Source organism: Raphanus sativus, unplaced genomic scaffold (genome assembly GCF_000801105.2).
Source record: "Raphanus sativus cultivar WK10039 unplaced genomic scaffold, ASM80110v3 Scaffold0257, whole genome shotgun sequence".
Taxonomy (NCBI): domain Eukaryota; kingdom Viridiplantae; phylum Streptophyta; class Magnoliopsida; order Brassicales; family Brassicaceae; genus Raphanus; species Raphanus sativus.
In genome coordinates, this window is record NW_026615577.1 from 18,653 (window position 1) to 42,786 (window position 24,134).

General features: G+C 38.3%; 10 protein-coding genes and 1 pseudogene across 11 annotated transcripts; 5 read left to right on the forward strand and 6 right to left on the reverse strand.

The window, feature by feature from the left end:
- Window positions 1-1,819: 1,819 nt before the first annotated feature.
- On the reverse strand, window positions 1,820-2,732 carry LOC130501704 (uncharacterized). Its single transcript, XM_056996538.1, has one exon. The coding sequence runs from the start codon at window positions 2,705-2,707 to the stop codon at window positions 1,976-1,978; it is 732 nt and encodes a 243-aa protein (XP_056852518.1). The 5' UTR covers window positions 2,708-2,732; the 3' UTR covers window positions 1,820-1,975.
- A 152-nt stretch (window positions 2,733-2,884) lies between these two features.
- LOC130501703 (serine/threonine-protein phosphatase PP-X isozyme 1-like) lies at window positions 2,885-4,995 on the forward strand. Its single transcript, XM_056996537.1, has 8 exons — window positions 2,885-3,181; window positions 3,463-3,615; window positions 3,712-3,774; window positions 3,857-3,942; window positions 4,038-4,113; window positions 4,211-4,479; window positions 4,575-4,653; window positions 4,729-4,995. Exons 1-8 carry the CDS (start codon window positions 3,041-3,043, stop codon window positions 4,777-4,779), a joined length of 918 nt encoding a protein of 305 aa, XP_056852517.1. The 5' UTR covers window positions 2,885-3,040; the 3' UTR covers window positions 4,780-4,995.
- Window positions 4,996-5,166: 171 nt separating this feature from the next.
- On the reverse strand, window positions 5,167-6,553 carry LOC130501705 (V-type proton ATPase subunit e2-like). Of its 2 annotated transcripts, XM_056996540.1 has the most exons (4): window positions 6,415-6,553; window positions 6,230-6,335; window positions 5,923-5,970; window positions 5,167-5,488 (listed from the first exon to the last, which is right to left on the reverse strand). In XM_056996540.1, the coding sequence occupies exons 2-4, from the start codon at window positions 6,325-6,327 to the stop codon at window positions 5,422-5,424; spliced, it is 213 nt and encodes a 70-aa protein (XP_056852520.1). In that variant the 5' UTR covers window positions 6,328-6,335; window positions 6,415-6,553; the 3' UTR covers window positions 5,167-5,421. The 2 variants fall into 2 exon arrangements, with proteins under 2 accessions (XP_056852520.1, XP_056852519.1); XM_056996539.1 differs by having other exon boundaries at window positions 6,230-6,497.
- Window positions 6,554-7,884: 1,331 nt separating this feature from the next.
- Window positions 7,885-8,836, forward strand: LOC130501696 (putative ethylene-responsive transcription factor ERF121). Its single transcript, XM_056996533.1, has 2 exons — window positions 7,885-8,174; window positions 8,517-8,836. The coding sequence occupies exons 1-2, from the start codon at window positions 7,919-7,921 to the stop codon at window positions 8,702-8,704; spliced, it is 444 nt and encodes a 147-aa protein (XP_056852513.1). The 5' UTR covers window positions 7,885-7,918; the 3' UTR covers window positions 8,705-8,836.
- Window positions 8,837-9,744: 908 nt separating this feature from the next.
- LOC130501699 (putative ethylene-responsive transcription factor ERF121) lies at window positions 9,745-10,179 on the forward strand. The gene has a single exon (XM_056996535.1). The coding sequence runs from the start codon at window positions 9,745-9,747 to the stop codon at window positions 10,177-10,179; it is 435 nt and encodes a 144-aa protein (XP_056852515.1).
- Window positions 10,180-12,359: 2,180 nt separating this feature from the next.
- Window positions 12,360-13,422, forward strand: LOC130501709 (ethylene-responsive transcription factor ERF120-like). The gene is made up of 2 exons (XM_056996545.1): window positions 12,360-12,685; window positions 13,001-13,422. Exons 1-2 carry the CDS (start codon window positions 12,397-12,399, stop codon window positions 13,219-13,221), a joined length of 510 nt encoding a protein of 169 aa, XP_056852525.1. The 5' UTR covers window positions 12,360-12,396; the 3' UTR covers window positions 13,222-13,422.
- Window positions 13,423-14,051: 629 nt separating this feature from the next.
- Window positions 14,052-15,076, reverse strand: LOC130501701 (grpE protein homolog 2, mitochondrial-like; annotated as a pseudogene).
- A 618-nt stretch (window positions 15,077-15,694) lies between these two features.
- LOC130501708 (uncharacterized) lies at window positions 15,695-16,571 on the reverse strand. Its single transcript, XM_056996544.1, has one exon. The coding sequence runs from the start codon at window positions 16,493-16,495 to the stop codon at window positions 15,776-15,778; it is 720 nt and encodes a 239-aa protein (XP_056852524.1). The 5' UTR covers window positions 16,496-16,571; the 3' UTR covers window positions 15,695-15,775.
- Window positions 16,572-16,910: 339 nt separating this feature from the next.
- On the reverse strand, window positions 16,911-18,800 carry LOC130501707 (glucan endo-1,3-beta-glucosidase 12-like). Its single transcript, XM_056996542.1, has 3 exons — window positions 18,544-18,800; window positions 17,195-18,451; window positions 16,911-17,095 (listed from the first exon to the last, which is right to left on the reverse strand). Exons 1-3 carry the CDS (start codon window positions 18,611-18,613, stop codon window positions 17,061-17,063), a joined length of 1,362 nt encoding a protein of 453 aa, XP_056852522.1. The 5' UTR covers window positions 18,614-18,800; the 3' UTR covers window positions 16,911-17,060.
- Window positions 18,801-20,010: 1,210 nt separating this feature from the next.
- Window positions 20,011-20,885, forward strand: LOC130501710 (small ubiquitin-related modifier 1-like). The gene is made up of 3 exons (XM_056996546.1): window positions 20,011-20,184; window positions 20,438-20,515; window positions 20,650-20,885. Exons 1-3 carry the CDS (start codon window positions 20,101-20,103, stop codon window positions 20,731-20,733), a joined length of 246 nt encoding a protein of 81 aa, XP_056852526.1. The 5' UTR covers window positions 20,011-20,100; the 3' UTR covers window positions 20,734-20,885.
- Window positions 20,886-20,924: 39 nt separating this feature from the next.
- On the reverse strand, window positions 20,925-23,413 carry LOC130501706 (GDP-L-galactose phosphorylase 1-like). The gene is made up of 7 exons (XM_056996541.1): window positions 22,816-23,413; window positions 22,626-22,744; window positions 22,479-22,538; window positions 22,146-22,388; window positions 21,885-22,070; window positions 21,554-21,802; window positions 20,925-21,468 (listed from the first exon to the last, which is right to left on the reverse strand). Exons 1-7 carry the CDS (start codon window positions 22,925-22,927, stop codon window positions 21,133-21,135), a joined length of 1,305 nt encoding a protein of 434 aa, XP_056852521.1. The 5' UTR covers window positions 22,928-23,413; the 3' UTR covers window positions 20,925-21,132.
- Between the last annotated feature and the right edge of the window lie 721 nt (window positions 23,414-24,134).

A 24,134-nucleotide genomic window follows, 5' to 3' on the forward strand; every position in this document is an offset into this window, starting at 1 on the left:
ATTGTCCAAGTCATATTAATCTATAAGACATGTCATCAATTTTATTAGTCAAGTCATATTATTTTTGTGAGAATGATTGTAGAGAAGACATGTGGCAAAAATTGTCCATGTCATATTAATCTATAAGACATGTCATCAATTTTAGTAGCCATGTCATATTATTTTTGTGAGAATGATTGTAGAGAAGACATGTGGCAAAATCACTTCTCAAATATAGTCTAGGGGATAATGCGTATTTGGTATGATAGAACTCAGAAGAAGCAGAGAGCTTTTGATCGGCGACGGCTCGGCGCGCGCCAAATTTAAAAAGTAGTTGATGAATAATTAACCGCTAAGGCGGGTCCCATAACGTGACAGCATGAATGATCTGTAAGCGTACACGTGGCGAGTATAAATAATAGTCACGCATGACATCAGGAAAGACGCGCAAACCTGCAAGGGTTATACGTGGGACGGTTGTCTGCTTGAAGCCTGTTAAGCACTCCAAAACAAAACACCCCTTTATAAAATCTTAACAAATCCATATTTTATCCTTTATTTTGTTGATAGATAATACTATAAAATTTCGAAGGAAAGTTCTAAAACTGAGACATTGAAGTGATCATGTGTATTCAATTGGAACAAATGTTTTTGTAGGATTAATAAATTGCTATGGTCAACTTCCAATACTTTAAGTAATAAATTCAGAGGGGATGTTGACCTCAATCTTGTAATTATACGTATTGAGTAGGTGAAATAATCTATTCTATTAATTTATTATAATCTATCTTCCGAGTAATATGTATCCAATGGCCTAGGACGGTTTAATCCACGACCACCAACATACCTGGTAATTTGTTATCTTACTAGATACATGATCAGTTCAAATAAGTTTTCAACTTAAATTGAACAATTGTAAGTTTTCAACTTAAATTAAACAATTGTTTTTTGGTATTTTGAAAACATAGACAGTAAATGCAGGCACTCCTCATTTGGATACCGGAATGTTATATTTCAAAGCGATAATCTCTTAATCCACAAGTATATTACTCAAGAAGTCTATATAGTCCTTGTTTACAAACTTTAGTATCAACTAGCTGCTTGGAAGACACTTTCGTTATGTAAATTTTCATCATGTTAAACGTCACAATAATAGTTGTGCAGATCTATTAGCTAAGAAAGCTATTGTTTATGAGACAGATGGGAGGTTGTTCCATTCTTGTCCCCCTTTCTTGTATAACAATGTTTGCTTGGATAGTAATCAATAAATCTTTTGGTCGAAAAAACGAGAGCTGCTTGCATCTTCTACATGCCATGTAGCTTGAAAAAAAATCCTTATACCAGTCCTCAATTAACCACGACCCTAAAAGAGCTCATCGGTTTGATACCAAGAGGTCTTTAACATCAGTTTATTTTAGCTTGAGAACCACAAATGACACGCCTCACTTAGACTGTTCATGTTCTCGAAGCCCATTGGTGGTTTGGCCTTGTCAAGATTGTCAATGAAAGTAAAATATGATAGATCTAATCTGAGATAAAACATGCCCATTGTGATCATCTCGCAGCAGCACACACATGCAACCTCCAAACCTCTTTTTCTTTGAAGACCGAGAAGATGCAAGGTGACATGCATACAAAGGAGGACTAAACCTTCCCAACTTCAAAGCCATAAGGTTTGTTACATTTTTTTCTAACAGTGAAGAAAACCTATTGGAATGAACTTGTATAAAAAACAACCAAATGACACTAGAGAATCAAAACAAGAACAATATGAGCTGCTGCATCACTCAGTTTTGTCTCCTCATTTTATGTCAACTCATTCAGCTTCTTCTCAAACCAATCAAACCTAAAGTCTACTTTCTACCATGTATACCACCCGTGAATGAACCAAACAAGGTCTTCACATTTCTGTAGAATGCAAGATAAGATAACAAAAAAAATAGATACAAATGCACAACCTCTGAGAAACCAAACACTTGGTAAGACAAAACAGAGTTCATGTCTTAAAGTCTTGGACTTTAAGTAGCAAACTAGTCTTTTTCAATCCTTCTAAGGTTACATTAGCAACATCAACGATCTTAGACTTCAAGAAAAGCCTAGCAACATCCCTAACATCATCTCCACCGCATTCATCAACCGCCACCGCGCAAAACCCACCGCGCCTCACCGTCCTCTCCATCTCCTCCACGACCCTCCACGGAAACAGAGCATCACCAAGATGCGCGTTAAACGCGAAATCAAACGCACCGTCGAAAAAGGGAAGGTTGTGAGGATCGGCTCTCCTCACAAGAGGAAGCGAATCAACCAATTCAACAGCCGTAACATCAGATAAACCGATCTGGGCCATCGCCATCGGAGCGTGTCCGGCGCCGGCGGAGAGGCAGAGAGCTTTGGTGTGATTTGGAAGCAACCCGAGATCGTCGCGGAATCGGAGGAAGTAAGAGGAGAAGGAGGAGAGACGCGTCTTCCAAGCTCCGGAGGACCAGAGGCGAGCGTTCTTCTTGGGTAAAGGGAGATGCTTTCGCGGCGAGGAGTCGCAGGTGGATCTCGGGAAATGCGTGTGGGGCTTCGACGGAGCTTCCGGCGAGATGCATGTTTTCGGCGTCTGAAGGATCATTATCACCATGATCAACGTTCCGATGGTTATGAACACTATCGAAACTCTGTTCAGCATCTTCTCCACGTTTCTCTCCATCGTTATTCGTCGCCGATTCACTGATGTTGTCATCTTTAAAACTCTGTTCAGTAAAATAGTTTTATGAAAGTGACATGGGCTTAAAAACCTGGTCCATATAACACTCTGGGCCCAGTACGTTAATGTTATCTTCAAAACATTCTACCCGAATGTACAATTTATAAAAGAAAGTGGGGCGTTTTTGAATATAATAATATAATTCTCTAAAGGGAAAGGAGAGAGAAGACATTCACATACCCCCGCGGAGAGGAGAGGAGAAGCTCTCCCGGTCCAGGGGAAGAAGAGGAAGCTCGGAGGAGTTATTGATTTCGTTTCGGAATCATCAGACTAAGGATCGGTTTTAGAAGAGGAATCGAAAGAGGTGAAATGTCAGACCTAGACCGGCAGATAGAGCAGCTGAAGCGGTGCGAGCCGTTGAGCGAATCGGAGGTGAAGTCTCTCTGCCTCAAAGCCATGGAGATCCTCGTTGAAGAGAGTAACGTTCAGAGAGTCGATGCTCCCGTCACTGTAAGTTCTTGCTTAACCCCCTATTTCTCGATCTAGGGATTCGATTATTAGAGTTTATCTGTAAAGAACGCACTGGAAGTAGATTAGGAGCTCATGAATCAAGAAATGCTAAGAGATTAGGCTTGGAAGTAGATTAGGAGCTCATGAATCAAGAAAATGCTAAGAGTTTAGGCGCTTTGATGGTTCAGAAGATCTTAGTCTTGATATCTTGGATTGGATCCAGTGGTTTTCAAGAATTGCTAATCGTTGGAGATTTGTTTGTTGTTTCCAATGGAATATAGCTGTGTGGTGACATTCATGGGCAGTTCTATGACATGATGGAGCTTTTCAAAGTTGGAGGTGATTGCCCCAAGACCAACTACTTGTTTCTTGGCGATTTTGTTGATCGTGGATACTACTCTGTTGAGACCTTTCTGCTACTACTAGCTCTCAAGGTTAACAACACACTGGAAGGTGTTTTACTTATATTTTTTTTCTAGGTCATGTTTCTTTGAATCAAGTTAAATGGGTTGCTTTTGATATCCTCTCAGGTTAGATATCCAGACCGTATAACTCTCATCAGAGGAAACCACGAAAGCAGGCAAATCACACAGGTGGGTGAATGCAGTCTCTCTCATTGACGATTTTGGTTTTTGTGTATATGTTCAGAGTATTTACAGAGTCTGCTTTTAGTAGGTCTATGGATTTTATGATGAGTGTTTGCGTAAATACGGCTCTGTAAATGTCTGGAGATACTGCACCGACATTTTTGACTACATGAGGTACTTGCTCACAGCACGCATTCCACCTTTCTTTTTTTCATTTTTTAGGTATTTCTGACGCTAAAATGATGCGACTCCTTTTATATGTACAAAAGTCTTTCAGCTGTTGTTGAGAACAAGATCTTCTGTGTTCATGGCGGTCTCTCTCCAGCTATTAATACTCTTGATCAGGTTGATGGAAAAATCTCTATCCCCTCTCTCTCTCTCTGTTGATATCGTCAGAAGTTTCAACTAAGAATGAGTTAACTGACGGTGACGTTTATGGCAGATCAGGACAATTGACCGGAAGCAAGAAGTGCCACATGATGGTGCCATGTGTGACCTCCTATGGTCTGATCCTGAAGATATTGTGGAGGGATGGGGATTGAGTCCTCGTGGAGCTGGATTCCTTTTTGGCGGCGGTGTTGTCATGAGTTTTAACCACACAAACAACATAGACTACATAGGACGAGCTCATCAACTTGTTATGGAGGGTTACAAATGGATGTTCGATAGCCAGATTGTGACAGTGTGGTCAGCCCCAAATTACTGTTATAGGTAAAATAGGACCGTCTGTTTCATTCAGCCTATGCGTATCTTCGTTCCTCTTAGTTTGATCTTTGCATTTAACTCCTATATCATTGATGCACCAGATGCGGTAATATCGCTTCGATTCTAGAGCTGGACGAGAATCTAAACAAAGAGTTCCGTGTGTTCCAGGCAGCCCAGCAGGTTCGAACACTTTTGATAATGTTTTCTACTTGTGGTTCTTATAACCCTATGATCACTAACATACTCTAAATGCAGGACTCGAGAGGGCCTCCCGCCAGAAAACCTGCACCTGACTACTTCCTATAATGCGACAACCCTACTCCCAGAGTAAAACCGAGGAAGAGAACCACAACTCGTTCAAGAGTTGTTTTTATTTGAGTCATAGCGGGAGAAGTTTATACAATACAATTGTTTTAGGCGAGATCTACTGAGGCCATCGAACTGGGGTTGTTTGAAAACAATATTGTTTGAAATAGATTTCTCTTTGTAATGGTTGTAGTTAAAAGAGTGTTCTTGACATAATTCAAGTTTGTATTTCCTTAGAATATAAGGACCTCAAAACAATTTTGAAGCTCACAGTTACTTTAGTAGAAACTGTGAGAGCAACTTGGCAGATCGAATGGTTGGTTTGTAGGTTATTGCCGTTTTGGTAGGAACTTGCAAAGAAGATGAAGATAAGAATTAGCCGAGTGGTATTCCTCCAAAGATTTTTATTTCATCAACAAATAATACAGACTGAACTCTGTGGCAGTCTATGCAGACTGTTATATAAATGAATGAGAGACGAGATGTGACAGTGAAGAAGAGGCAAACGTATTGTTTGTTCCACAGCTGTAAAAATTACAAAAGGGAAAGGAAAACCGATATGATTGAAGAGGGAAACACAGAAAGAACAAGCAGACAACCAAATCCGTGCATTGGGTTGCCTAGTGTGAGTAGAGATGGTTTCTACTCAACCTCGCTTAGGATTGGGACAATGAGAGGCTTCATCTGCGCAATGTATACAATTGCCCACCTGCACAAAACAAAAACAACCATGCAATGATATAAGATAATGAGACAGAGACATCTGATCACACAACACAGAGAGGAAAAAGTTGGAGATTGGTCGGAGACAAATAATGTTCATGTTGTGAAAGCTTCTCTAACATAAAAGCTAACTTCAGATAAGTTTCAGAGAGACATGACTCATCTCCTACTAGAACTGTTGAAATATGACATTGTTCTATCCATAAGAAAACTGGAAGTGGTAAAGCCTAAGAGGCTAGGACTAAGAGGATCTCTCTCTCTCTCTTTATCTCTCTTGATGGTTAATGTTGATGGAGGTGAGGAAAGAAACAAATAACCGGCCGGATACAAAAGAAAAGGATGAACCATCATCCATGGCTGTAAATGTAAAGTAAAAGACGAAAAAGAGTGAATGAAAACATGATTAAAAAAAAAACTTACATCAACCAACAGCAGACAGTGGCTGTAATGACCAAAGTAAAATGTAGCCTGTTCCACAAATCAAAGACAAAACACTTTGATAAATCTACTCCAACTAAGAAGATCGGTTATCAAACCAAAAAAAAAGAATGGAGAGTTCAACAAAAGTCAATGATTAGATTTTGTTCTACCAAATCATCGATCATGAAGGGGCAAAGAGAGATTCGATCTACTCAATCGATTAGGAGAACCAAACTAAACCACATTAACATTTACACAGGGCTAATGCTATCATCTAAGAACTTGAGACGAAATAAAAAAAACATACAGATTGGTGGAGGGGCCTTGGTTGAAGCAGATTCTTGTGAAAATCGAAGCAATGATGCCGACCACAGCGAATATTAACGATGTCACAAGGAAAGCCATGTCTGATCCTGAATGATCCCCAAAGCCACGAGAAATTACACGTTTCAGAACAAATGCGATATAATAATAACAAAAGAGAGGTCTCACAGATCGGAATGAAGCTCCTGTGGACGACGAGGATGATGATGATGGATTTGGAGGATCGTATTTTCGTTTCGTGGCCTCTCAGTGTGATGATCTCTGTGCCGCGTGTCGGATCCGTGTGCAAGCAAGGCCCAGATTTTGTGAGGGGTATATTTGTCTTTTTCCAGTCTTAAAAAATAATTCAATTCTCTTTGGTCAACATTTTGTTTTTGAAAAGTGATTTTCCTTCAATTTTTGTTTTTTTCCTACCGAAAAACTTTAATTACAATCACTGTTAAGAAAGTGACCAAATTTTTTTCCTTTTCCGTATATACCTTTTTAAAAATAATTAAATTTAATCTTTATTGGTTATTTCATAGATTCTCTATAAAAATAATTCAATTCGCTTTTGTCAACATTTTCGTGTGTGTGTGTTTTTTTCTTCAGGTTTTGTTTTTCCGACCCAAAAATTTCAAAAAGTTACAACCAACCGCAGTTTTGCTTTGGCTCTCCATTCAAAACGTACGTCATCTCAAGTTTGCTGTTTCTCTCTTTCATTGTCACGTACGTCTATGTTGTGAGGCTTGTCTGTTGGGTTAAGCTTCCAATTTAATTTTTCTTTTGATAGACACTTCCAGTTTAATTAACAATAATAATTTGATGTTATATCTTTAGTTATGCCGGACGATCCATAAAAGTTTATGTTATGACGTTTGTTAGTTATGTTAAACAACCATATTTTGTTATAGGCATATCATTAACATCCATCATATACATGTACATATATATAAATATATGATACATTAATTTGCATATGTAGGAAACAATATTCACATATAATGTTTGTGCCTGTATTGTAATATTAATTTCTACGAACGTGTGTATGTGCATATTGTCTGTTGAGTTGTTCATTGACAAAATTAAATATTTCTGATGTTTGGTGTAATAGACACTATGAAGAAAACAATATTTTCCTTGACCATAGAAAAGTTTGAACACAATCAGCGATTGAAAGTGTAAAGAAATTGTTTTAACATAATCGTGGTAGGCCACTGATAGATAAGTTACAAACGAAATTCTACTTTTACACATCCAGACAAAGTGTAGACCTAGAGAATTGAGAGGACGTTACTAGAAACCAAAAACTACAGTTGTGAAACCGCTAGCCATTCAATGGCAGGACATGTGACAGGACATGTTACATAGTAAGAAAAAAAGTTATGTTCGGTGCACTGCAATATATGTTCTATAAAAGCTGACCAGCAAACAAAAGTCAAGACTCTAGTTAGTAAGTGGACAGAATAAATTTAGTAATCGCGTTTAGTACTGCCAAAATAAATATCTAAAAAATGATGTCACAAGTTCGTGCATGTCCCGTGTTTAAACAGTGATAAGACTGGCATAGGGACCACAAAAACTCCGCCTTCCTTGTAGTATATAAAGGCCTACTCTCGTCAGTTTTTTTTTTCTATTTTCAAACCTTAGCACATTGGATCCTTAAGTTATTTTTCAGTTCGACTCCACGAAAATGGATCACAAACCTCCTCGTTTGACAAGAGATCAAGAGCACGTGATAATGGTTTCTGCTCTACGACAAGTGATATCTAACAACCGAGGTGACACTTCATCATCGAACTGGGTTGCATTTGAAGCTCTTCATCGACCTTTGGACGCTGGCCCTTGTCCTCTCTGCAGCACTACCGGTTGCTATGGTTGCGCATTCCCAGAGCATGAAGAGATAAAGAAGGAGAAGAAACACAAAGGTGTGAGGAAAAAACCATCAGGTAAATTAAAATATATACTCTAATGAGTTTCTTTTTCTCATTTTTTGGTTACTATGGGTGTATATGGGACGACACTCAAATGCTCTCCAAAGGCCGGAACCGACGAGTAACCCGAACCCCGCTTTTTTTTTTTAAATGAGACGTAAGCAAAACTTTATTTTGTCTAGCCAAACAAATGATAACTTGATTATTAGCAGGATTCGATTTATTCTTTTACCACCAGCCTATCGTTTGGTTGAGTTTTTGTATTAATTTACCTAATGGCTATGAAAATTCCAAAATTAGTTTTGTATTTACTAATTAATTTATGTATTGCCACTAAATACTTTCATAAACCATCAGGTAAATGGTCTGCGGAGATATGGGATCCGAGTTTGCAAAGAAGGAGATGGCTTGGAACGTTTCCAACAGCTAAAATGGCTGCGGAGGCTTACGATGACGAGGCGACAAAGCTTGTCAAAAGAAAGGCAGCGAGAAGTGACACAATGAACGGAGAGGAACCAACCATTCACCGAGAAGACGACGGTTGAAGAATGATGACTGAGAAAACGTTCTTGGTCGTGTTTTCAACCGAAGTAAACATGCAGTGGAATTATAATATACAAAATCGTCACACATATCATTTATTTCATTGATCAATTTTTTTTTACATTTGTTAGATATTGTATTTGACTGCATTGTGATTGTGTTTCTTAGTTTTAGCTTTATTATTAAATTTGATTTTTTCTATTTTTTTTTATATTGTTCGTCGTGTTTTTAAGTGTTTCATGAAATTAAATTCAATTGTATTGTTTGAAATCATTATTTATTTATAAGTTCAAAAAAAAATCATTATTTATAGTGAGATACAACAAATTGATATGACCAAGTCAAAATGATGAACCAAACGACAGAAGCTAAAATATATCTCTTTATAGTTATGATTTTTGTTTTTAGGTATACATTCTACTGTTTGTGGCATATAATCAGTCATCCTTATCTTTATTTGTTGGGTTTCTATTGGGCTTGGTTGGGTTCATAATTTGCATTAGGAATGGGTTTGATTTCGCTTGTACAATGGCCTTCGGCCTTTATGCTCAATATAAAGCAAGGTTGACAAAAAAGGCTGACCAGATAACAAAAGTCAATACTCTAATTAGTAAATGGTTTGAATAAATTTAGTAATCGCGTTTTCTTCTAGAAATCGCGTTTTATTACATAAATATATATATATATCATGATGTCGCTTGTACAATGGCCTTCGGCCTTTATGCTCAATATAATTCAAGGTTGACAAAAAAGGCTGACCAGAAAACAAAAGTCAATACTCTAATTAGTAAATGGTTTGAATAAATTTAGTAATCGCGTTTTCTTCTAGAAATCGCGTTTTATTACATATATATATATATATATATATATATATATATATATATATATCATGATGTCGCAAGTTACGTGTAAAGTCTAAACATTAGCATAGGACCAAAAATATCCCATCTTCCTTGTCTATATAAAGGACTATTCCCTCGTCAGTTTTCTTTTCAAAATCCTCTCTTGATAAATAATTACTTTCAAATGCGACTCCACGAAAATGGATCATTCAGAAAATATTCCCTCCTGCGATCAGAAACCTTCTCGTTTGACAAGGGATCAAGAGCATGTGATCATGGTTTCTGCTTTACGACAAGTGTTATCGCACGTCCAAGGTGACACTTCATCATCGAACTCGGTTGCATGCGAAGCTCTTCATCAACCTTTGGACGCTGGCCCTTGTCCTCTCTGCGGTATCATCGGTTGCTACGGTTGCGCATTCCCGCGGCGTGAAGAGATAAAGAAGGAGAAGAAACACAAAGGTGTGAGGCAAAAGCCATCAGGTAAATGGTCGGCGGAGATATGGGATCCGAATTTGCAACGAAGAAGATGGCTTGGAACGTTTCCAACAGCTAAAATGGCAGCGGAGGTCTACGATGATGCGGCGGCTAAGCTTGTCAAAAGAAAGGCAGAAAGAAGTGACACAAGGCACTGAGAGGAAGCATGAAACGAAACCAAGACGTACGGTGGAAGATGATTGAGAACTTTTCTGGTCGTGTTTCACTCAAAGTAACACATGCATTGGAGTTAATAATATGCAAAAATCTTCACACATACACGTCTTAAATATTGTATGTTACTACGTTGTGATTTTTTTTTCTTTTAGCTTTATAACTAATTTTTTTTTTCTTTTTTATATTTTTTATATTGTTCATTGTGCTTTAAGTGTTACAAGAAATTAAATTTGGCTGTATTGTTTGAAATCATTATTTGTAATAAGATAAACATGGACGGGGCTTGCAAAAAACATTAATTTGAAAAGTCAGAAACTTCACACAATATTATTTGATATGTACACAAAAGTCTGAGCCCAAAAGTTAGTAAAGAACCTAATAGTGTAACAGTGAGCTCGTACACATATATTCACACAGATTAAACATGAAACTCAGTGGCCGGCAGATGGGATTGCCAGCATCTCGATTCTCGAGTGACTTTTTCAGAGGTTCTACAGTTGTAGAGCTTTCATCGAAAGCCAAAGCTATCCTACAGCGAATCTAGCAGCCTTGTGTCCCTCTGCAATATAACTGCTGTCGTAATGGTACTTCTGAGCACGGGAGTAATATTGATACGCCCGTTTGATGATGAATTAGGAGGAGGAGCAGAGGACAAACTTGTGGAATAAGGAGCTGCGGAATGTGGAGAAGAATAGTGTAAGGTTCAGGGTTGTGGAAGTGGAGAAGACTGAAGACAAACATGAAATATTTTGCTTCTTTTGACAAAAACCCTTCTTCATCCATAACCATTACTAACAAGTACAACAATCCTAACTTTATTTTGCTTGCCAACCTAATACATAAACCATATACAGGTAGACCAAAACATTATATTTACAACCACATTAATACTTAAGTTCAATACTTCAATTTATAAGCTAACTAAACAGTTTTAAAAGAGGGCCTGTGTCGCAAGGTTACCATCCGAAAATGTCTCAAGCATCACGCTGTCCTTCTGTCATTTTCCCATAATTCTACATGACTCGATGTCTGGAAGTGGAAAGGCTTTCGCGTAATTGCTAAATATCAACTCAAGATTCAGCCGCGTGTTTTTTCAAAAAAAAAAAGATTCAGCCGCGTAAACCTGTGATTCTGTGAAACATAAGGTGGTTATATATTGGGCTGTATCGGGCCGATAATGAACTATATGTAACCGGGTTTGTATAACGGACTTAGGGTATCGTACATATTTGTATGCATGGAGCTTGTCTCTATCACTTGATGAATAAGAAGGATCTTTACATAATGCTGCTGAAACTTTTTGACATGGTATCGGAGTCAGAAATGTAAACACTACAAAGGTTCTCTTTGTTTTGAAATCTCTTGTCCGCTGTCTGGTCGCCATATGATCTCACCGATAATCCAGGAATACTTATTCCAAACCATCGTTACGTGAGACTTCTTGACGTAGACCAGTGCATCGTGATTGATGACCCATTTCTTTACAATATACTTGTCACCCAACCTGCCTCATATCATATTCTTACACCAAACATCAGAAATATTATATTCTGTCCCATTATTAATCAGTGCATCCTGACTGATGGTGTGTAATAGACTACAAAAGAAGAATGATCATTGAGCATTGAAAAGTTTGAACGCAGTCAGCATTGAAAACAAAAACACGCTATAATGGAAGTAGACCACTGACTGATACGTTACAAACGAAATAGAACTTTTAAACATTAAGGAAAAGATGTACGTGGTAAGTAGACCCTAGAGAACTCAGAGAAAAAAAAAGAAGAAAGATACAGTTGTGTAAACGCTAGGAATCCAATGGCAGGATATGTGACAAGACATGTTTACATAGTAAGAAATGTATTGGTTTGCTCTGTACACTATAATATGTTGTATAATAGGCTGACTAGAAAACAAAAGTCAAGTCTCTAATTAGTAAGTGGATCGAATAAATTTAGTAATCACGTTTCTTTTTGAAATCGCGTTTACTGCAGAAACAAATATCTAAAAAAACGATGATGTTACACATGTTACAAGTTACGTGTCGAGAACATTGATAAGATTGGTTTATGACCCCACAAAAAAAACCCCACCTTCCTTGTAGTATATAAAGCCCTATTCTCGTCAGTTTGTTTTCAAATCTTGAACGCATTGGATCCTTCTCTGTGAGCAATAATCTTGTTTCAATTCGACCCAAGAAAATGGATCAATCAGAAAATATTCCCTCTTGCAATCAGAAACCTACTCGTTTGACAAGAGATCAAGAGCATGTGATAATGGTCTCTGCTCTGCGACAAGTGATATCCAACGACCGAGGTGACACGTCATCATCGAACTCGGTTGCATTTGAAGCTCTTCATCAACCTTTGGACGCTGGTCCTTGTCCTCTCTGCAGTATTACAGGTTGCTACGGCTGCGCATTCCCAGTGCATGAAGAGATAGAGAAGGAGAAGGAGAAGAAGCACAAAGGTGTGAGGCAAAAGCCATCAGGTAAATGATATATATATATATATTTAAGATGTTCCAAATAACTCCAGGGGGCCAAAACCCACGAGTAACAGGAACCCTGACTGGCTAAGCAAATAATAACTGGAAGGATTTGGACCTAGGAACAGCGAGTTTATGTCATGTTCCAAGTTCTTTTCTTACCACATTGCTTGAATAATTTTTTTATATTTACCTAATAGCTTATGAAAATACGTAAATTAGGTTTTATGTATTTACACAAGCCATTAAGTAAATTTACGCTCCAACTCGTTACCTTGAGTATGTTGTAGCAGTTCATGTAATTTCATAAACCGTTAGGTAAATGGTGTGCGGAGATATGGGATCCGAGTTTGCATAGGCGGAGATGGCTTGGAACGTTTCCAACAGCTAAAATGGCAGCAAAGGCTTACGATGATGCGGCGGCTGATCTTGTCCAAAGAAAGGCAACAAGAAGATGTGGCTCAATGAACGGAGAGGAACCAACCACGACGACTGTGGAAGAAGATGAAGGAGAAATTTTTGGTCCTGTCTCAAAGTAAACATGCAGTGGAATTATAATATACAAAAACGTCATACATCATTTATTTCATGATCAGATTTTATTTACATGTGTTAAATTTTAGCTCTATAACTAAATTTGTGTGTTTTTTCTATTTTTTCATATTGTTTAACGTGTTTTAATTGTTGCATGAGATTAAAATTGGTTTGTATTGTTTGGAATCATTATTTGTAATAAGATAACCATGGAAGGAGTGGAGATTGCAAAACAGCGTTAGTTTAAAAGATCAGAAGACTTCACAGGATATTTTTGTATTTTGTATGTGTGTAACCGTGAGCTTGTTAGCAACTGGCAGATGGATTTGTTAGCAACTCGAGTGACTTCTTCAGATGTCTACAGCCAAGTAAAGGCTTCATCGAAAGCTTGAGATCATGTATAAGCGCCTAATAGTCTTTCTTTCGTTGTTCATCAGGACAATACTGTCTAAGATGATCCACAACCAGGTAAAAAGAGTCATCATCACTCACTCGAGGTCACTCTGTTCTCAGTTCCTGTCTTAAGCTTGTGGTTGGATTAGACCATCTAAAAACCTTAATTTGTGTCTGATTAGTATTTTCAAAAAGGAACTTGGTAGAGTGTGTAAAACAGCTGTCACTTTCACTACTGCAAGTCGAGATTAAAAAAGCTTCAATTAAAGCCTTACAGAAGATACAGAAAACAGACACAGAAACAAGACTTTCCCTCTAAGTGACATGTACAGCAACTTATGGTAGAACCAAACGACAAGAGAAAACCATGGCTGTTAATAAAAAAATTTAAGAAGAGTAGCAAAATTTATGAAAACCAGCTGACTTCGTTTCAAGCATCAGACTATTTCTTATCTTCTTGGCTCTCTCCTCCTTGAGTCACACCAACCTCAGCGCTGGTCTTAATTATAACTCGATCAAACAACGTGTATCCAGACTGTACATATCAACACCATCGTTACTAATTGGTGTTAAGACTATAAAATACGGAACAATAAGAGAGACAAGTAAATAGCAATTTACATTCAAGACATGGGCAACTGCGCCTTCCGGCTTAGAAGCATCAGGGACTTGGAACACAGCGTTATGTCTGTTTAGATCAAACGGCTCGTCGATGGGATCATACTTCTCCATACCAAATTTCTTAATCACATCAGAAAGCTGTTTCTCAGTCATCTCCACGCCTTCTAAAAGTGTCTTCAAGTGTGGAGCAGCTCCAGCAGAATCTTTGAGGTGTCGTCAAGCTTTGAGAAGCTTTTTTGACAACTGAAGAAGCTCTTCCAAGATTATCCCGCCACATCCAAAAGGCTCTTTGCAAAGTTCTGTTAGACATGCATGCATGTTCTCTCAGCGCACTCTAATATGAAGTAAAATCTGTAGTAGTACTTGTAGACAGACTAACCTGAATGGCATACTTTTTGGTGTTTTCAGCATCACGCCGTGTTCTGTCCATGGCATTCTCCATATCTGCGTAAGTGCGAAGAACTTTATCTTTCATTTGCTTAATCTCTTGCTCTTTCTCAGACAGAAGCTCGTCCTTCTCAGCTACAAGCTTCGTCAAATCATCCAATGACATCTCCTCATCATCATCACTCTCGGAATCTGATTCAGAAACTGCAGCTCATTTAGCACCTTTCCCCCTTCTCGAATCTTTGGCGGGTGGTTCTGTGTCAGGACCTGATCGGTTTGCCTCAAATGCAGCTTTCTTCTCCTCACTTGTTTTCGGGGCCTCAGCTGCCCCTGAAACGGCTACAAAAGTGGTGAATCTCTCAGTTCATCAGTTGTCAGTGAAATTACACAGAGCAAACACCCTATACAGAGCATCTAGAAACAGAGCCAACAGTCCTTGTATGGTTTTGGACCAAACATCATACACTGTACATTTATGAAAAAAAAAAACCTACACTGTACATTTAACTGAATGATACCAGTTTATTTAGTTGGTGTGTATATAATTTGACGACTACCATCTTTTTTTTTTTACGAACAAAAATGCAATATATTTAAAGATTTTTTGTTTATACGAATATACAATATTAATGCTGGTAAGATATTCATTTCATTCCCGTATTTTTTTATGGATAACAACACGAATTCTTGTTTGTTAACTGACGACTACCATCATTTTTCTTTTTCTTTACACATTTTTTACGACTACCATCTTTTTCTTTTTCCTTTTGTCAACTGACGACTACCATCATAAATTCATAATCTTTTAGTCCAATAAGTGTGTTCGGCTACTTGTGATTATTGCCCATTAGATGCCAAAAAAAAAGATTATTGCCCATCCACAATTTGATATTGGATGATGGTAATCTATTTGTAACGCATTATTTTGAGAATAATATCTTTGCTGACTAACAGTATCATTATCTTAATTCCATATCTTCAAAATATCAATTCTTGCGATTTGTTTCTCAAAATCAATTTAAATTAAAAGATGTTTCCAATAAGCCATATCATAAGTCATCGACATCATACAATCCTAACAAATGTAACAACAACAACAACAAACAAGTCTACGATTGTTGTATTTCTCAATTTTCGACGATTATACTCAACTAAACCCTAAGGAAACACAGGGAGACTTACACGACAATCTTGTCGATCATCAAACGTCAAGCCCCAACTCTTTGTCTTATCTAGTTTTCCATCATCATCATCAGTAGACAACGTAGCTTTCACATTCTTGCAAACAGCCGTCATGTTCTGTTTTCCCCATAAAGTAGAAGCTACTGGATAAAACCCAACCCTCCCTAAAAACACAATATCAAGACCCACCACACTTCCCGTCGTCGCCACATCCTCCTCCATTCCCTGAACTGCCTCTTCATCGATAACTCCGGTTTTATCTCCCTTCACAACTACTTCGTTCTCTTCCCCGCCTTTTTCCTCAAACGACCCGAGTCTTATCGTCTCCACGTGTTTTCTCCTATAAAACACCCACACGGAGGGACTTTCGTACGTTACGCGGAGTTTATCGTTAGGGTTTTTGATAGAGAACGTTGCTGACCAGATAGGGAGATGGCGTTCGTTGAATGCTATATGCATGGAGTGTATGTGAACGGTCGGTGGGGTTGGTGTGATCAGTATGATTAACGCGATACTTGCTGTGGAAACACCGATGGTTGTGATGACGAGAAGGAGTTTAAAGAGGAATGACCAGCGTGAAGTGTTAGCTGATTCTGATACTTGTTCGTTTGATGATATTGATTGGAGTTTTGGGACGTCTCCGGCATCGGTGAAGGTGATTAGAAGTGGTTGTTTCCCTTCTTCAACCATCTTCATGTTTGGTGATGTAAATTGTTGATAATGTTTTACAGTGTTAATTATTTATTATATAATTAGTCAGAATCGAAGTAGTTTAAAAGAATAAGATATTGGATATGATACTATTGATACCATTAGATTCTTGTGTCATTTTAAATATTTCATTCCATAAAAAAACCATTAGTACCATATATTTTTTATTCTGAAAATTAAAGACTAATACATGTAGGATATACTACTTGCCGGCCGTAAATCATGTTAAATGTTTATCTGGAATTTAACATTTTAACTCAATGATGCAATATTAATGTTTTCTTTTTGAAAAATGCAATATATTTTAAGATTTTATTGATACGTATATGCAATATTAATGCAACATCGAATTCTTGTTTATTGGTACACATTTTTGGTAATTTATTTGAAGGATGTAAAGTAACTAACTTGATGAAGATTGGAATATTATGTTCATCTGGTGATAAATATGTGTTCTATGCAGTCAACAAAATATATTTCAGAATAGCAAACAAACTAACAAATTAAAGTACTATAAAAATTAGTCAGAAAGCCGCAAACTGAATTCGCCTCAATGTTCTGTGGGAAACTTGCATTTCCCGTATCCTGCAACCAAGTCCAACCAAAAAAAATTACTGAACGTCACCATATCTTAATATACGTAAAACATCTCAAGACAGAAGAGGGGATCAAGTATATACGTACGAGGATGTTGCGTGACCACGTGAGCAGTCCCACCGAAATAGCACGTGCCAACACGACGTGCGTTTTTCTGGTAGTAACTGTTAAACGCGAACGAAGCGTGCGCTTCCAACGACTTCGGATGATAACACGTGGCACCAGGCTGGATCGGACGGCAGTCAGCTCCTCCTTCCCCGCAGGCGTAATCGAGAGCTGCCTGGAGCTTTTCCTTCGCCGCGTCTCCTCTCGACACGCACCACGTCTGTAACTGTCCCTCGCCCTGGTCTCTGTCACCGTTGGCTGCGGCGGCGAACGGAACGTCGTACACTTTTCCCTCGTTCGGGTAAAACAACCCGTAGTTCCTCTCCGAGGTGGGTCCCGGTTTCTGGTTTTCGTTAAACAGAGCGAACAAAAAGACGTTGAGCGGCTCCTTCGGTCTTAACGGCGTTCCGTTACCGCTTAACACTCTCTTCACGAGTCCTAGATTGTACGCCGCCGCGTTGGATCGGCTCGCGCCGATCTCGTTCTCGTCTCCGGCGGAAGGCCAGCCCGTCTCCGTCACCATCACTCTGACGTCGTTAAATCCGACGGCGGACATGGCTGCGTAAACGGCGTCGAGCTGAGCGTCGAAGAGGCTGTCGTATCTCAGCCCGTTGGACGAGTCAACAGTCCCGGCGTTATCTCCGAAGAGAGCGTAGTCCAAGGAGATTTTATCCGCGTTCCCCGAGTAGGCGAAGAACGGGTAAACGTTCACCATAAGATACGACGACGTTTTACAAAGCAGATCAAGCATCGGTTTAATAACCGGTTCGACCAATTCCTGTTTAAATGAACCGGAAGAAGGCGGGTAGGAGTTAGCCAGCGCGCTGAGAGCGATCGGGGACGAGATCTTGATCGACTTGTCGAGGTTATACTTGACGAGAGAGGTGTGAATGTTCTTCATCGCGGTGACGAGGTAAGGAGTCGTGTTCTTGGGGTCGACGAAGACCTCGTTACCGACGGCGATCGCCTCTATCTCCGTCGCGGGGAAGTGTTTTCTGATGTTGTGTTGGACCCATTTGTCGGCGAATGATTGGTGGGACGCGGCGCGAGAGAGAAGCTCGTTGGGGAGAGTAACGACTACTTTGATTCCGGAGTGTGCGAGCGCGGTTAGCACGTTGTTGTCTGTGTCGTAGATTTTGATGCGGTTGATTCCTTGTGATTTGAGGAGGTTCACTACGTTCTCCGGTGACGGGAGATTGTTAGCTATTCGACCGTAGTTGACACCGATCATTCCCGAACCTGTGATAAACAAACACAAAACATGAGAATGCACAGACGCTTAATACAAAATCTAAAGAGCCGTGTGAATGAATAGATGAAAGAGAACTAACTTGCTTGTGTAATGGAAATGGCTGAGAAGAAAGAAAGAATGAGACAATAAGGTAGGAAGGAAACGGCCATGATGTTTCTCTGTTTTTTCTTCAGAAGCAAAGCATGAAACGCATAAACTAGTGTCGTTTGGTGGTCATGAAGATACTCTTTTTCTCCGGTGCTGTGTTTTATAGTACTCAGGTGAAAAGAAGTGGGGGATGTGGGATAACAAATAACTCGGAAGAATAGCAAAAAAAATGATAAACTGAACTGTTTTCTTTTAAGCTCTATTTATAGCTAAAACTAACGTGATTCAGGTAAAGAAACTTTCTAAATTTATAGAAAATAATGTTAAGCTGATTAGATTCACAATTAATGTTGATTTTTGAAAGAAACTACAAAAAGGACGTGACATTTCTTGTTTCGTCAACAAAGAAAGAACATGTTCTTTCTATGTCCCTTGCACGTATTTGGTTAATTCTTATAAGAAATCTATCATCCTTTATTTCGTGGAGAGCTCGTGACTAACTTTATCTTCTTCAACTAAATGTTCTTTAGTGGTTTGTATTCAATAAGAAATTGATTAACTAGATTTAACATTTGTTTATTTTCTAGCTGAATTCTTAACATGTCGCATTTTTTAACAAAAAACTAATAGACTTTTATTCGGTTTAATTCAACAAAATTTTGTTTTACAAACCGAAGAACCGAAAGTTAAATTATCCAAACCAAATTAGATGTATAAACCTAATTCGCAGTCATAAACTGAATCATAGAGAGCGGATAAAGGGTAATTCACGTAAAATCGGAAGCTTGAAAAAAAATCTGTAACTAAAAGTTTTGTTATGTTATAATGGGCTTATTTTTTCGAGTAGCCATATTTTTGTTTCATTTTTGTTAAACTAATATGTCTCCAAAATTAAATGAGTAACGTTGAAATTTTTTTAGAGAACTTTCAGTCTGGATTTGAAAGAGAAAATACTAGAGAATTAATACTCCCTGCGATCGATGTGTCATATAAAACCGCAATTTTCAGGGTCCAAACCCTTTTATTTATAGTACTTACTAAGAGTTTACTTTCCTCTGCAAAGGATATTATATTATTGTATTTATTTAGTTAAGTTTTATGATGTTTGTGTATTTTTGTAATGTACTTTCATTTTTATTTGTTCTCAAATGTATTTGCGACATTGTACTATTTTTGCTATTATCTTTTTGGTTGTGTCTTCTTTTATTGAAAATACAATCTTATCTCATCTTTATATACGGTCTAATTAAAGTTAACATTATTTGTATTTTCTAAAAGGATTTAGCTTTATGTCAACTATGTTCTAACACAAAGCTAAATCTTTTTTGTCTTTTTCTTTAGTATATGGCAACTCTCGTTGTGAATATGAGTAGTAGAGTCTAATGAATTATCAGTCTTTGTATCTGCTGATGAGTTTGTAGTCTCTGGATTGTAGTATGTGCTTAGGTTTACTATTACAATTCTTATATTGTCTCTACCTCCTTTATTGTCAATTTATTGATGCTGAAGACCAAACTCATTATGTTTTTATTTCTCAAATCATGTTTTTATGTTTTTGCAGGAGGGAAACGAGGTTTTCTTTAGGATCAAGAGAGTCACCCAGCTGAAGAAGCTCATGAATGCCTACTGTGACATATAGTAGAACTAGAACCTAAACGTTTGAGCAAAGCTTATGTATAACAAAACAATGACTTCGTTTTATTAATCTTTCTTACTTGAGAACATCTTACATTAGTTTCTTTATATAGGTAATAGAAACCCTTAGCTTTATCCTATTACAAACTGATCTAGGAACTTATCTTAATCAGAATATACTTTAGTTATTCAAACTTCTTTTTATGAATAACTTGTTTCCTAAGCTTTCTTTGAAGCTTATCCAACATGACAGGCAATCCGTGGACATGAACGCCATTGCGTTCTTGTTTGATGGCCGTCGTCTTCATGCTGAGCAGACTCCTGATGAGGTAATAAATCATTCTATCTTTAACTAGGTGTTTGACTCCTGATGAGGTAATAAATCATTCCATCTTTAACTATGTGTTTTTTTCTTCTTTGGAAGTTTCCATTTTTCTTATGGTTAATCTTTTGAATACTACAGCTTGACATGGAGGACGGTGATGAGATCGATGCCATGCTCCATCAGACTGGTGGCTGTTGCGGGGGAGGCGTTGCTCTGGCCTGACAGTTCTCCGGATTTAGAGTTTCAAGATAAGATTCGTGTGATATGAATGGCTAAGTAGTTATCAGCATTAGGATTTGCAGACTTGTGTTTTTATTGTGACCATTGTTTTTATTTGCAGACTTATGAAATTATTCTCTTAATGGTATTCTTTAACCTGAGTATCTAAAGCTTTAACTTTGATACTGAAAACATGGCGAAGAATTTCATTTCATGAAGAACATATTTTTATACAAAACATGAACTAACATAAAAAGAGACAGAAGTCTTGAGAACAAACACTCACAACCATCGTATAGAAGAAACACCAAGAAGTTTCAAATGCAACTACCGAAGAGTTTGCTTATTTATGCATATAAGACTCTTAATTATACATAACACCACCAAGATGCGGTTTCTTGTTCACTGGAGGACAAGGCACTCAGAGGCTGACCCATGGGATCGGTTGCTTGTCTGGTTTACACTGATATTAGTGTTTTGCTGGTTGGTTCCTTCAAGCTCCTCCTCTTGGTTACTACAACCTATGGCTTCAAAGATGAGAGCATTAACCTCCATAAACCTTTCCTCTGACAGAGAAGCTTCCGCAAGGAGCCTCCATGCCTCCTCCTCTGTAGCTCTTTCGTAATCCTCTTTCCTCTTGAGCACCATGTGACCACTTATCTCCCACACAGCTGGGTTCACCTGTGTCTCCAACACCTCGGGGCTTACTTCACCTAGAGCCTGTTTCTCTGCGTAACACTGCAATTGACATATTCTAAACTGTTACTCAATGGAGATCCTAAACAATTAATGATCCAAAGGTTTGACAGCTAAAAGGTTATACCTGTGGCATCAAGAAGATCTGCCTTCCACAATCAGAGATGAGAATGTTGAAAGGAATGTTGTTGTTTTGGAGGCAAACGCAGGCGTCTGATACAGTATCAGATAGGTCTTGCATAGAGTTACCACCTTCAAAGAGAAGACCTCTCACAGGGTAGTTCAGAAGCTCTGAGATTTGCACACTATTCTCAGTGGTAATCATCTTCTTGGAAGAAGCTTTCTCCAATGGGAAAGGCATGGCCAAGTAATATGCCTTAATTTACACACACAAAACAATCAGAACAAGTCCATCTTTATATAGATATGATGGTGAAAAGGAGTTATGATGGAGTTACCTGAAAGTGAAGATGGTTGATAGTAGCAAAAGCACCAAGGCTGTTGTAACCGAGTCTGAAGTAAGGATTGGCAGCCTCGGAAGCCATGTGAAGTGCAAGCAACAGGCTTTTGTGATCGATCCTCTGAGGCAAGCAGTCAAGGACACGAGGAATCAGCAGCACATGCCCATACTCTATCGGACTAACCTGTTATAAACAACAAGATCAAAAATAAGCTTTTTGCTATGAAACCAACTCGAGCTCTTTGAACAGATTCTTTACATTGATGGCAACAACACTGGGGGAGTTGTCAGCGTCAAGAGGCATGCAGGGGAAGAACTGAGCTTCCCCATCTTCACCATCTTCAAACTGGAAGAGCAACTCTTCTTGCCCAACTTTAGTGAAGTTGAACTTGCTGCCATCAAAGGACTGCAAAACCTTGTCTACACGGAACTCGGTTGGCCTCTTCTTTAGGTGACGACCCTCGTTAAGCTGAGCAACAAAGCCGTACTTCCCCGGGATGACCTACAACAACAAGAGAGACAATCTTAGTAACAATGAGAAATACCAGATTGCCTTTAGAGATCAACCGTAAGGTGAGGAAAAAAAATGTACTTTGGTTTCGCAGGCAGTGACATCGTAGCGAAAGAGTCCTCTCTGGAACCTATCCTCCCACTAAAAAACATATAAGAACTGATATGAATTGATACTCTCTCACTGAAGCAACATAATGAGAAAAAAAAAATGAATCTCTCTCTTTACCTCGCCGAGGACGAGAGACTCGAGAAAAGCCACCGGAGGCTCTCTAGCTTCATTGTTCACAACCACCTTCTCTCCGGATGTTACCAGTTTCTTGCAGGAGTACAACGGAAGCCTTGCCCCTGATTCACAATCCATATCAATAACATGATGAAATCAAACAAGGCAAAAAAAAAAAAAATTGGCTGCGTACCGTTAAGACAACAAGCCCCGAGGCAGTTCCGACCACATCCGACAGAAGCATCGGAAGCCTCATCTTTCTGGTAATTAGACACGACGGTCGGAACCCTCTTAATTTTCAACATTCTCAGACAAGGAAAATTCGAACAGCGCCAAAAGAAAAAAAAGACTTCTCCCACACGCAACCAAAAGAGGAAATACACAAAAAAAATATCTAGAACCCTAAAAAAACCTAATGGAAAAGGAAAGAGATGATTTTTTTTAAGGAACCGCCTCCGGCGAGAAAGAGGAGATCGGAAGGGCTGCCGCCTTCAGACGGCAGAGCTCCACGTCCTCCGTGCGGCGAAGGATTAGACTCGATCGAACAACCCTTGCGCCGGAGAATATTGACGTGAGAGCTGACACCACCCCGAGATATCCCGTGTATAGCCGTGATTGCTGAAAATCGAACGCCGGAGACAGATGAACTGGAAACCGAACCCGACCCTCAAAACAGCAGAATCTACGGCGGAGATACGGAATAGTACAATCTCGAGGATTCAACGAGAAAAAGGAGAGATCTTTCGATTGTAAGTTTCCTTTTTTCGCTGATAAGTGTATGTGTTTTGGGAAATTGAATGGCTTTAAATACATAGGAGACTAGTGAACCGGAGACGATAAACGTCACAAATATCTTTTATTTATATTAACCTTTTTAAATTCAGTTATTATTTTTTCCTCCGATAAAAAATTGACAAAAGATAAAGTTCTCTCCTATGTGACTAATTGACTATGATATTTAATTATTTATATAATATATACAAAAATCCGAAACTGTTTCGTCTGCTTGGGTCTGCTTGCAATATCGAAATGATTTGTGGTAAACTTTGCCTTAGTTAGTTTTGCAATATAAGCTCTAATCAATACTATTAATTTTGGATCATGTCCAATTGATAAATGTCAGGTCCAATTTAAAAAAAAATACAATTGCTATATAATTGTATGGTTACCTAACGATGGGCTTTACTTAACTGATCCATGACTACTATAATTCCTTCTTTTCGGGGGAAAAAAAAATCGACTTTATCAATTTATATAACTAGATATATCCTATTTTCAAGCACTACCTATTAAATATTAATTTTTGTTTATTTTACTATTTTAAAATCTTCATTTTTTATTTTGAAATATTTATACTTGAAACATCCTATTTTTTTGGAAACAAACATTTATTTAACACACTAAAATATTCCTACCGTAACTGTAAAATCTATAAATTTAAGCTACTTAAGTTATTAAATTATATACTCGAAACATCATTTTTTTTTAAAACAAAAATTTATTTAACCAACT

Excerpts from the sequence above, each read along its gene's own strand:
- LOC130501707 (XM_056996542.1), bottom strand. The coding sequence starts at position 18,613 with ATGGCCGTTTCCTTCCTACCTTATTGTCTCATTCTTTCTTTCTTCTCA. Across the intron at positions 18,452-18,543 it reads CATTTCCATTACACAAGCAA|GTTCGGGAATGATCGGTGTC; the intron begins GTTAGTTCTCTT and ends TGTTTATCACAG. Across the intron at positions 17,096-17,194 it reads CGTGGTCACGCAACATCCTC|GATACGGGAAATGCAAGTTT; the intron begins GTACGTATATAC and ends ACTTGGTTGCAG.
- LOC130501709 (XM_056996545.1), top strand. The coding sequence starts at position 12,397 with ATGGATCAATCAGAAAATATTCCCTCTTGCAATCAGAAACCTACTCGT. Across the intron at positions 12,686-13,000 it reads TGTGAGGCAAAAGCCATCAG|GTAAATGGTGTGCGGAGATA; the intron begins GTAAATGATATA and ends ATAAACCGTTAG.
- LOC130501699 (XM_056996535.1), top strand. The coding sequence starts at position 9,745 with ATGGATCATTCAGAAAATATTCCCTCCTGCGATCAGAAACCTTCTCGT.
- LOC130501703 (XM_056996537.1), top strand. The coding sequence starts at position 3,041 with ATGTCAGACCTAGACCGGCAGATAGAGCAGCTGAAGCGGTGCGAGCCG. Across the intron at positions 3,775-3,856 it reads AAAGCAGGCAAATCACACAG|GTCTATGGATTTTATGATGA; the intron begins GTGGGTGAATGC and ends TGCTTTTAGTAG. Across the intron at positions 4,654-4,728 it reads TGTTCCAGGCAGCCCAGCAG|GACTCGAGAGGGCCTCCCGC; the intron begins GTTCGAACACTT and ends CTCTAAATGCAG.
- LOC130501706 (XM_056996541.1), bottom strand. The coding sequence starts at position 22,927 with ATGTTGAAAATTAAGAGGGTTCCGACCGTCGTGTCTAATTACCAGAAA. Across the intron at positions 22,539-22,625 it reads AGTCTCTCGTCCTCGGCGAG|TGGGAGGATAGGTTCCAGAG; the intron begins GTAAAGAGAGAG and ends TATGTTTTTTAG. Across the intron at positions 22,389-22,478 it reads TCACTGCCTGCGAAACCAAA|GTCATCCCGGGGAAGTACGG; the intron begins GTACATTTTTTT and ends TTGTTGTTGTAG.
- LOC130501705 (XM_056996540.1), bottom strand. The coding sequence starts at position 6,327 with ATGGCTTTCCTTGTGACATCGTTAATATTCGCTGTGGTCGGCATCATT. Across the intron at positions 5,971-6,229 it reads CAAGGCCCCTCCACCAATCT|GCTACATTTTACTTTGGTCA; the intron begins GTATGTTTTTTT and ends TTTGTGGAACAG. Across the intron at positions 5,489-5,922 it reads ACTGTCTGCTGTTGGTTGAT|GTGGGCAATTGTATACATTG; the intron begins GTAAGTTTTTTT and ends TGTTTTGTGCAG.
- LOC130501704 (XM_056996538.1), bottom strand. The coding sequence starts at position 2,707 with ATGACAACATCAGTGAATCGGCGACGAATAACGATGGAGAGAAACGTG.
- LOC130501708 (XM_056996544.1), bottom strand. The coding sequence starts at position 16,495 with ATGAAGATGGTTGAAGAAGGGAAACAACCACTTCTAATCACCTTCACC.
- LOC130501696 (XM_056996533.1), top strand. The coding sequence starts at position 7,919 with ATGGATCACAAACCTCCTCGTTTGACAAGAGATCAAGAGCACGTGATA. Across the intron at positions 8,175-8,516 it reads TGTGAGGAAAAAACCATCAG|GTAAATGGTCTGCGGAGATA; the intron begins GTAAATTAAAAT and ends ATAAACCATCAG.
- LOC130501710 (XM_056996546.1), top strand. The coding sequence starts at position 20,101 with ATGTTTTTGCAGGAGGGAAACGAGGTTTTCTTTAGGATCAAGAGAGTC. Across the intron at positions 20,185-20,437 it reads TCATGAATGCCTACTGTGAC|AGGCAATCCGTGGACATGAA; the intron begins ATATAGTAGAAC and ends ATCCAACATGAC. Across the intron at positions 20,516-20,649 it reads CTGAGCAGACTCCTGATGAG|CTTGACATGGAGGACGGTGA; the intron begins GTAATAAATCAT and ends TGAATACTACAG.